This window comes from Morone saxatilis, unplaced genomic scaffold, assembly GCF_004916995.1.
Source record: "Morone saxatilis isolate NCDOM2014 unplaced genomic scaffold, NCSU_SB_2.0 Contig5, whole genome shotgun sequence".
Lineage (NCBI taxonomy): Eukaryota > Metazoa > Chordata > Actinopteri > Moronidae > Morone > Morone saxatilis.
In genome coordinates, this window is record NW_023340095.1 from 4,050,063 (window position 1) to 4,061,179 (window position 11,117).

Below are 11,117 nucleotides of genomic sequence, written 5' to 3' on the forward strand. Positions count from 1 at the left end.
CCATGGCCACCATGTCCATGGCCACCACAGTTTCCGTGCCCACCACCTTGTCCGCACTGTCCGTGCCCACCACCTTGTCCGCACTGTCCGTACCCACCACCTTGTCCGTGGCCTCCTTGACCACAGTGTCCTGTAAGTAGTCATAAATCAATATATGAGCGTAAAGTGTACAATAGACAGTTGATATGTTTGGAGGAAAGAGGTGAGGATAAACCAAAAGCAACTGTGTTATTTACCTCGATTCATTTCAAAACTTTAGACCCTGAAATTGAGGAAAATTTAAATAATTAAAATATTTTCACACAATAATTAAAGAAGAAAAACAGAAACACCTTTATAAAATATTAAGACATAGAAAAATGTAACTTTAAGGCGTGTTAAGGTGTGATATGTGCAATAATTCAGAACAAAAACGACCATCACCTTCTGCACGTACTCATTCCATATCTTCCTAAATTAAAAAGCTACAAATCATCATCAGAGTTTAAAAAGTGAACTTACTGTCCGCTGGATAGAAAATCCATAGACGCAGCTGGTACCTGCAGCTCCTTTTATGCAGAGCCACACCTCAACCTGAAGCAGCTCATCAGGGGCAGTACCTGCACTCTCATCAGAAAACCTTTTACATGTTATTTGTAACAGAGAGTTCTTATGCAATATTCTTGTTAAATTCTAGTCTGACACACACAAACACACATCAGATAACCTTATAGTTTCAATCTGTTCATTGTGAGTCATGTTTGTTTAAAACCTTTTTCCGATCAGTGTGATGTTATCAGGAAACAAAACCTGTATTTTCTCCTCACACACACACACACACACACCACACACACACGTACACACGTCACGTCTTCACTCAGTTGTTGAAGGTGTTATCTGCTGATTTGCTTTGTGATGCACAAATCAAGAAAAATGGACATGATTATAGGCAGTGTGTCTGTTTGGGAAATTAAATGTGCAATAATGAACAAATACTTTTTGTCAAAAATGTTGTCCTAAAGGACGAGTCTAAGGCAAGTTTTTATGTATCTGAATGTTATCTATTAAAATGGTTTACCCTAGAATGCGTTGGCAGTGATTCTCTTACCTAATAAAATATTTAAGCTATATGGTTTTTCAATGACCGCCTGTCACTTGGTCAAGCTTCTTGGAGACAAAACTCAAGTCATCAAGGAGTCTCGAATGGAGTTTTTGATTAAGTCAAGTCTCAAGTCCTCATTTGTGAGTTGAGTATAAATCTGAAGTGTACTGTGGTAACTGTGGTAACCAACAATCTAATTTTAACTGTTTATGTGGGGCAAATTCACCACACACCACCTGCCCTCCTCCTGTAGAAAAAGTGAGGGAGGTAATTTAAAACCAGCTTTCTTATCAGCAGTTGGTCATGCTTAAGACTCTGAACAAACATAACAACGTTATAAGAACTGGCTTAACCAGTTACATAGTGTTTTTTTATATGACTTGTACGCCCACCGCATGTTTTTTGCATTCACCTGTCCACGAACATTAACTACACAAATAAATGCTTGTGATTGCAAGATTATAAGAAGAAGATTATATTTGACTGATTTATGTACATACATTGAAAACATTCACGCACTGCCACACTCACCTTTTATTGAGTGAAACATCTAAAAACATTCCACAACTTGATCTCAACAGGTGTGTCAGAGACAGAATTGTTGGTCAAAGGGCAACAAACTGGAGCTTTCATTATCACTATTACTTCTCCACAGAATAAATCAGTATATGTATAATGAATGGCAGACAGCTGAGCCTTAGTACAAACTGTGACATGCTGTATTTTTTTTGCCTCTGCAGAGGACACATTCTGCCACTAAAGGTTACAGAAGTAGACCTATGACTGAAAGATTGCAGGATTGATTCATCCCCTGCTTGCTAAGTCATACAACGCAATATCACCAATCACATAGTTGCCTAAAGCCGTACAGCATACATCATTTAGACCCTTGATTCGGATAAGGAAACTCTCCCCAAAAACCCCTTAAACAGGGTAAAAATGGAAGAAACCAACAGAGGTGGGATACCTCTCCCAGGACATGCAGACATGCAATCGATGTCTACAGAATAGACCAACATCAGGTTGTTGACCACCTTCAGGTTTTATTGAACAGACCTGAGCAACACAACCTCCTCTTCATCATGCTTCTCTCAGCAACTGCTGGAGAGTACACCCAGCTAACACCAATACGTGTTGGTATGTGCCGTGGGAGGCAGTGTAGGGTGTTGCAGAAAAAATGTGCCTGCTCTGCCAACTGTGGAAGAGCAGGCCAGAGCAGGCTTATAAAGGTTAAATGATCATTGGACATCACTGCACATATACTGGGTGTTTCTCATGTTCACCGTATGAAGACCAATGTATCACTGCTGCCATTTGGTCTCATTAATGCAATTTAAAATCCTGATTGATCACCATGTCTTGTGAGGAATTATTTTTATGAATAAATAAATTGCTTTTATTTTCGTATGTGCTCTGTATGTGGTATTTGGCTGAGCACAAACCAATGCAAAGTACAGTAACTGAAGACACATCCAGTTAAGATTCCATAGGAAAATTCTTTATTCTACATGTAAATTGTAAGTAAATTAAAACATATAAGGCAACATGGGCATACATGCTTTCATACAGCAACCAGTGCATGTTAACTGGGCGTCCAAGATAGCAACAGATTATCATAACAGGTTTTTAAGGAGTAGCTCTGATGGATAAACCTGGAATGAAGAGAATGAAATGTGTTTCTTTATCTGATGGAAACAACAGCTGCAGTGTTTTATATATATATATATATATATATATATAACACAGCCTCCGTCAGACATTAAAAAGGCTATGTACAAATGATGCATAATTTAAAGGCTGATATTTCTGGCAGTGTCAAAAAATATATTCTCTCCATTGATTGTCTGAACTGTGTCGTTGTATTTGTTGCACACATTTTGTTTCTTCATCCTGGAAGTCCTTTTAAATGTCTTCATAGCTTGACCTTCCCAGCCAACGGACTGCTGGGGTAAAGGGTTGAGAAGCGGCCGAGGGTCCAGACTGGGAAGACATTTCTGTAGGAGGTGTAGCTGATAGCGCAGCTCTTGTTGAACACACCTGCTATATTCTCCTGAGGACGGAGAAAAATTAACCCATTAAAGCTCACATTATGAGTCATATTGTCATTGGATGGACTCATTATGTTATTAGTTGTATTGATGGCAGAGTAAATTAGGTATAATTTGAGCGTATGACATGTAAATAGTAAAATATACACAAGACAGAGAATCACCTGTGGCCAGTCGCCATTGGGCAGCTGTTTGTCAATCAGCAGCTGTACTCCTCTCTCAATGGCCCGTCCATCAGGATGCCTGATCACACACACAGATTTGATTACATTTGTTTAGTTTGATATATCAACTACCAAAACTCCATTTTGTAGTCATGTAAATAGACAGAAACACATTTTATGGTAGAGCATGAACATAATCAAAGGCAACAGCAATTAAATAAATAAAATCTACCTACAATAGATAAATAAATGACTAAAGGCTCAAATCAATAAGAATCATTCTGGCTGGACCAAAACACACCCTATACACACTAATTTCCTTGTGAGATGTCTGAATACACACCTAGATCCATCTTTAGATAGCCCAAGCTAAACATTTCTTTACCTGACAGCCATGAGGCCTAACAAAGCCCAGCAGGTGTTGTGGATCTGAGCGGCGCTGCTCTGGACGTAGCGCCGCTGCTCGCATGACTCAAAGTCCTCCCCCCAGCCTCCATCTGACATCTGCCGGTCCAGCAGGAACTCACAAGCTTTCTGAACCTCCACGCACACATCCCTGGTAACAGAGGCATAACAGCGTAATAAAGTATGCAGGCTGGGAGTTTGTGGATGTCCTGCGTGGTTTGGCAAGTTAAGGAGCACACGGTGTACTTGTTGTGGGTCAAAAGTGATGTTCATGGTTCAGTGTAAAATTTCAGTGATCAGTGTGTTTGAAACTCTTACTCGTCCTTGTAGATGTGACCCATACAAGCAAAGGCTTCAAGGCCAAACCATATTCCATATGTAAAGCACACTCCCCAGGACCTGAGCACAAGCACAAATTGATTATTTCTCATTAGGCATGAGCTGTCCACTAAGTAGGATATCATTAAAATAAGAAGTGCAGTCTCACCCTTCCCAGGATCCATCAGGCCTCTGCAACCTCCTGCAGTACTCCAGTCCTTCTCTTAGAGTGGAGCTGTAAAAGAAACCAACAGACACATAAACAGGAAACATTCACCTCGTCCCTCCAGAGTTTCCTCTCTGGAAGGACGAGGTGGGCAAAGATTCTTCCTGAACTTCAACAAGAACTGAAGCATGAAACAAAAAGAGGATGGCAACAAATATGATCTTAACTAATGCAGTTAAAACCACTTTAAATTAGCTTTGTCAAAGAGTAATGCATGCTTCATTCCTTCCATTAGATTAGTCAGGTGTTTCTGTGTCAGTACTAATACAAACTAATACACAACATGTATGTATGCAGATATATGTGAATGTTGGAGTATACCTTATCTCCTCAGCACAGTGTTGAATGCCTTGAAGTGCCTCAGAGCCTGCATTACTGCTGAGGTCCACACATAGGTGTAATCTCTAATGATGTCACCTGTTTGTGTGTGTAAGAAAGAGACAGAGATTGCACAGTGAGTTTGGTAATTAATATCACATTTCACAACACATACTGCATCCCCTTTTTAACAGCAAACCATGACATTGTTAGGCTCTTTGCCCCTTTCTATTGTAAAGACCATCATATTGCAACATTTCAAGAGTGCAACGGAAAAAGTTTTCCAGCCTTTAAATGTTGAAAGGAAATAGAAATGTCACATTAATATTGTTCCCCTGTATTGTTGGGCCTTGTTCCATTTTTTTATATTAGCAGGTTGAGTAACACTGGGAGTGAACTGAGCTCCTTTACAAAGCTGAAAATAAAATCAGGCACCAACTTGCATGATGCTGTTATTATAAAATTATTGTGAAATTTTTGGGTTACCAAGAAATCAACTCAACTCATCAATCAAAGTGTCTTTTTATGTCATGCCTTTTTAGTCATGGTCTTTATCATTATTACATCTTCATCTCCACTATTTTATGTAATAACATACAGTATGTAATGTTTTAAGACTGGAAGTGAATGGCATTAAATGGTTATTAACAGTAATGGTAACATACCAAACACCTCGGAGGGGTTGAGTAGCTCCAGGAGTTTCCCTCCTCTCTTTGTTTCATATGTGGCAAATCCACCATCAGGGTTCCTCATGCTCAGCAACTACACAGAGAAGACAAGACACATGGTGAAAGAGCTGTAATGCTGAATACGTGTGTACATGAAGGACTGTGATTTCAGTTTGGATTGTAGTCTGATTTTGGTTATACTAACGAGATACAACATATTAAATAATTAACTTTAGATGTGCTGGTAGGTGGATTTTGTCTCCACATTTCCAGTCTTTGTGCTAAGCTAAGCTAACCTCTGCATGGATGTAGCTTCATATGTATGGGCAGATGTGAGAGTGGTATCAGCAAACTATAACTTCTGGAGCTTTTCATAAAAGATAAAGTGAGAAAAGATGACAATGGTGCACTACCAACACAGACTTTAACTCAAGGGAGTATAACGCTTCAAAAAAGGGCAGTTAATCTTCCATTCATGAATTCACTGCAGACGCACCACATTGACAGCATCATAAAGACGCTCTGAGGTGACCGGCTGGCTGATGGAGGGACAGAGCTCCTGCAGCAGCATCACTGACTTCAGGCCCTCAGCTGTGCAGTCAGCCACGATCCAACCACAGTCACGGGTACTGAAGGGGAAGCCTCCCTGACACACACACACAAGAATTGCAAGGGTAAAAAGTGCATGCACATACACATACTTGCAAACAGGCTAAGATGTGGAAGATGTGTACTTTTTTTAGAGCCCATATTTCAAAAAATGGTTGAAAAAGGGCTCTTGTATGATATTAGATTTATACCTTGTTCATCTGTCTGTAGTACTTCTGATACTCAGGAGGATTCTCAGGTATCTGTTGGAGTCGAAAAACTATTTAGGCATAAAAAAATCACAGTTCGTATTACACTGTTTTGATCTTTATCAAACCTGAATGTCTTCTTGAGGTTTAAATAACCACTGCCAAACACTTAATGTCAGCAGAATATTAAGATATGTGTTTTTCCCTCCTGCTCAATAATGAAAACCGTTTAACCTTTGATGTTTGTGTTACCTGTGTGATGGCGAGGAACTGATGAGCATCTCGAAGGCACTCCGCTAGTCTGGGGTTATCCTGGGCTCTTGCCTGAAAGACCCCGACAAACAATTTATTATAATCGGCAACAAGATACCTTTAAATCAGGATTTTATAGCAACCACAGTGCTCAAGCAGCTCTTCTCAAGGTAATAAATTATCTACGAGTAAAGGGAATTGAGAATTTTTACGTCAAGGAAAATTGACATCATATGTGGGGTCCCTCAGGGCTCATTACTGGGCCCACTGCATTTCCATTCATACATGTTGCCTCTAGGTCACATAACTGCTGTTCGCACTGACTGCTCACTTGCATTAACAACACTGAAAACACAAGCGCTCATTTTTGAATTACCTCAAGGAATGCCTGTACAGCAAAGCAAGTATCCCAGAGTTGAGATCCATTGGTTCCCTGCTCAGAACAAAAAGCACAAAAGGGGTGAAACACTCAGATTAAGTTCAGTTGGACTTTACTGTGTTTACTGCAGGAGCAAGTAGGATAAAGACAACTTAATTTAGTTTTTAAAAACTTTTCAGTCCATCCACCTGTTTTTTTTAGCAAATGAAACAGTGTTTCAACTCTTCTGGATATTTGAGCTCCTACTGAACTGTTCATAAACATGAGCTTTTAGGGTGAGACACGCTTATGATTTAACTTATTACATCTACACAACCTATATAAAATACATAAAATACAAAAACAGCAGAGAACCAATTCTCACCTGCATTTTCATGCCATCTAATCCCAACCTGGAACACAGAGAACTGACTGTTAGTTTATCAGTTGTACGCTTTCTTGCATATGTTTGATTAATGACTTATTACTATTGAATGAGTACTGTTTTTAACATTACATGTTATATATCAGAATATACAGCACAATTATGTTTTTCTTGAACTTCTAATTCTGATCAATTATGGAACAGAAGTTTTTTTTTTTTTTTTTAGCTGTTAGAGACTGACCAGAGGTAGTCTGGGATCCTGGACACGTGCTCTTGAAAGGCCGGAGAGGAAGGACCATCCACATACCAGCGAACCAGCATGTTGATAGTCTTGGAGATCTGAAGAGAAAGACCAATACTTCATGTTTACATCCTCTATTTCTTTTACAGAGCTTATTTAAAGAGGACGATTTAAAAAGTATATAGAAATAAGTTGAGCTGTAGTGTTTTTCATCCTGTGTCAAGCACATACATATCCAATATTCTATTCAAGGTGATATCTGTGTTTTGAGTATTAGTGTATACTACCGGTCCAATGCTGATACACATGGCTGATACATTTAGTGAAGCTGTCGTCAGCCTGGATGTGTTCATATAGTTCTTTGACAGCCTTTCCTCTCATTGTGGTGCTGTGGTAGGCCTCGTACACATTTAACACCACTGCAGGGCAACAGGAACAGAGTCACAAGGTCAGGGAAGTGATTCACAGTACAACTATTATTTTTTATCATTGCTTAAAAACCCCTTGTTGTTTTTCATTATGGTGCATTATGTGTGCTATGCATACTTACTGTAGGCGACGGTGAGCAGGGTGCTGTGAGGTGTGTACATGTCACATGCTGCCACATTATTCCTCTGAGCAGGCCAGTTAATGGTGGCATAGTCCTGGACATAAAGCTCCTGGAAACACAGGTAACATTTAGTTACGCATATATATTAACATAGTATATATATGATCTGTGGCATTGTCATTGGTCCTATAAGTTGAAAATACCCCCATGCACAGCAACGCTCCTTTTTGGATACGTTCAAGCTGCAAGCCAAAGCGCTCAATTCTGATTTATTGCTCAGATTTGAATATTTTTTTAGTGCAACCCATATCAGATTCCAGTGTGAACAGGTCCTGAGTCACATGTATTTTTCTCATATATTTTTGTTGGCAGGTTTATTTTCCATTGGTCCTGTGTATTTTCTAAAGAAGCAGTGATTGACAACTGCTGCACTGGGCTGCTCCCTTCACATAGTTTAGAGGTGGATCACAAGAGAGAAGATAAGAGAAAGTCTATGGACAGAGTGTACGCTGTACAGATGGTGACAACCCCTGAGGCAACTTGTGATTTGTCTTTTTGATTGACTTGTTTCCACTCCTGGATACTCCTACACTGATATACGGACGGGAGAATATAAGGAAAATACTTAATAAATGAGTAGAGAAATATAACAGATGCTTCCATACAGGACCTGAGGGGTCACAAAATGGCTTAATAACTATGAAAACTATGTGAATGTTATATGGCCTTCATAGTCAGCAGATCTTAATTAAGCTGAACAACTTTGTGAGATTTTGGAGAAACCTTATTTATCCATATCAGTCTGTGATGTTGATAATGATACATACCAGTGTTTCTACTGTACAGAAGTTTTTATTTCTTAACCAAAACTGCCTTTTCAAAACCCTCAAATTGCCCAAACTTGCTAAAATCATAAATAGAGGCAGCACTATAAGTCTTTTGGCTGTAATGTACTGAGTAGTGTCACTGTCTGCCAGGTCTACCTCCCCATGAGCTAACTGTTATGCTGTCAGACTGGCTGCAGATGAAGACTCCCTGGTCCTCAGCCTCAGACAGGTGCTGAAACCACATCGCCTCACCAGGGGGCCGCCAATACGTCAGTACATTACAAGCCCAGAAAGCTTGTATAGTGTGCCCTCTTTATTATGATTTGTAGCAAGGTTTGGGGCAATGTTGAGGGTTTGAAAAGGCAGTTTTGTTAAGAAATAAAAAACTTCTGCTACAGTAGAGAACACGTAGGATATGTGATCATTAATCAACATCACAGCTGATATGGAAAGTGAAGGTTTCTCAAAATTCCTCACAAATTGTTCAGCTGTAATTAAGGATCTGGCTGACTGTTGATGAAGGCCAGGATGAACATTCACATAGTTTCATGAGTTATTACAGCAGTTTTGTGTGGAAGCCGCGCTCATGCCGTTGATGAAGCAGTCTGGTGGTATATTTCTTGCTAGCTCATTTATTAAGTATTTCCTTATGATTGCTCCCGTGGGTCCCCCACTCCTGGTAGAGTATCAGGAGAACACAAGTCCCACTCGCACAGAAGAGACAAATCAGCGCGAATGCTGCGCTCGAGGCTTGATCGAGCCGATCGCTGTGAGAGCGTAGAGTGGCCATAGGAGCGTGTGTCTGCTTATCTGTCTCCTGTGGTATCATCTGCTAATACGTATGTAAGAAGGGATGCAAGCCAGTGCAGGCAGTGTGTCATCGTGCATGCTGAATTCTTTAGAAAATACAACAAGTATAACCAATGGAAATAAATAAACCACAATATCATGAAAAAAATAGTTGAGAAAAAAATACATGTGACTTCAGGAACCACCTTGTTCTATAACACTGGAATCTATTCATTGTGGAGCTCGCTATCTAATAATAACTATACACACTCTGCTGCTATTCAAATCTGAGCAACTAAATTATATATCTGTTTGTGCTGCTTGGTTGTCATGGCTATGTGATGTAGTACGTACTCCAATAAAGGGAAGAGTATGTAGCTTGTGATCTCGCAGACACATAGGGGACGCTATTTGCACTGATCATCTCTATAAGGACCATGAAATGACAAGTAGCCACAATGCGAATCCTGAAAAACTTACTGTGAGGGTGCATAACTTTGAATGTACTACATGTGGAATAGTAGGCTGCGTAACCCTAAGAAGTTGTTACCCTGCGTTGTTTTCCATAGGAGCATTTTATGTCCAGGACAGTATGCCACCATTATAACTGGCTTCTAGAACCAGGAGGTGTTAATTAATTGTAGAGCAAGCCATGGATAGACATGTATCACACCTTCAAGCTAGCACCAAAACTGGATCACCGTCGCCGTACCAGGTTATTTAGTTATCGAATATAGCGACAGACATAATTGCTATCCATAATGTATACAAACCATGACACACGGGGTTTTTTTATGCCCCCCAGAACTGCAGCACATATGCACATCACACAGAAAGACTTAACTACGTATGTACTAAGTAAGATCACTTCACCTGATCCTCTCGTTGACTCTTGTTCCTGTTTGCCCCTGCACAAACTGGTGTATAGAATAGTGTAGATACTGCAGCCCTACCAAATACAAGCACCACACAGGACATGACGCACCGAGAAGTTAAACGGGCTCGTGGTAACAAAGAAAACATATACTGATATATCTATCCAGTCTGTTACGTATCAGCCCTTCCTATCTAAATGTTTAGTCAAGACAAACTGCGGACGCTGGACCCACAGAAGTAGGTTATGAAAATACTATCCGAGATACTAACGCAAAACACAGAATAATCACCTTGAATCAGTTACACTTATTCAGAAAAATGGATGTTGAATCGTTATTGTTGCTGTATCTACTATGTGATGTACAAATAACTACTACAGCTCACAACTCCCTCTCATTTCTCATTAGTTTTATCACTTTTTTAATTGTTATCGTTGTTGCCCCCCTCTTGTCTAAAATGTGAATCGTCTTGTGTTAAGAAAAATACGAGGATAGTAAAACATGAGAAGTCGTACGTTGGCTCTAATCTCTACAAGATCTACGCGAAAGATGAACCCTCATCCACATGGCGTGGTGATAACGCTGGTATGTGGCGAGTGGTCCATTCCTCTACCGGGGCCTTTCAAAGAGCACGTGTCCAGGATCCCGAGAGGCTACCTCTGGTCAGTTCTGTCGTCAATCGAGCGTTTACAAATAAAAAATAATAAAGAAAAAAGCTTTTTGTATCCGAGTAAGTTGATCAGAGAATTTAGAGAGTTCCAAAGAAAAAGCGTATAATTCATATATAGTGGCTGTAATATTTCATCAAGTATTAA

At 39.9% G+C, this 11,117-nt stretch overlaps 1 protein-coding gene and 1 long non-coding RNA gene across 3 annotated transcripts in view; both read right to left on the reverse strand.

Moving 5' to 3' along the window:
* Positions 1-664, reverse strand: LOC118339418. 2 transcript variants are annotated; one of them, XR_004797306.1, is made up of 3 exons: positions 502-664; positions 237-262; positions 1-130 (listed from the first exon to the last, which is right to left on the reverse strand). It is a non-coding gene; the product is annotated as an uncharacterized LOC118339418 (long non-coding RNA). The 2 variants fall into 2 exon arrangements; XR_004797307.1 differs by having other exon boundaries at positions 424-515.
* Positions 665-2,586: 1,922 nt separating this feature from the next.
* The window catches only part of lss (lanosterol synthase (2,3-oxidosqualene-lanosterol cyclase)), a gene marked incomplete in the record, with an annotated part of 11,793 nt that continues 3,262 nt past the window's right edge, over positions 2,587-11,117 (reverse strand). The window contains 16 exon segments of the mRNA XM_035676802.1: positions 2,587-3,131; positions 3,294-3,372; positions 3,679-3,849; positions 4,017-4,097; positions 4,186-4,251; positions 4,564-4,588; positions 4,591-4,659; positions 5,226-5,322; positions 5,725-5,874; positions 6,029-6,079; positions 6,278-6,349; positions 6,654-6,710; positions 7,021-7,048; positions 7,262-7,359; positions 7,568-7,680; positions 7,812-7,920. Coding sequence (XP_035532695.1) covers positions 2,994-3,131; positions 3,294-3,372; positions 3,679-3,849; positions 4,017-4,097; positions 4,186-4,251; positions 4,564-4,588; positions 4,591-4,659; positions 5,226-5,322; positions 5,725-5,874; positions 6,029-6,079; positions 6,278-6,349; positions 6,654-6,710; positions 7,021-7,048; positions 7,262-7,359; positions 7,568-7,680; positions 7,812-7,920 — 1,404 coding nt within the window.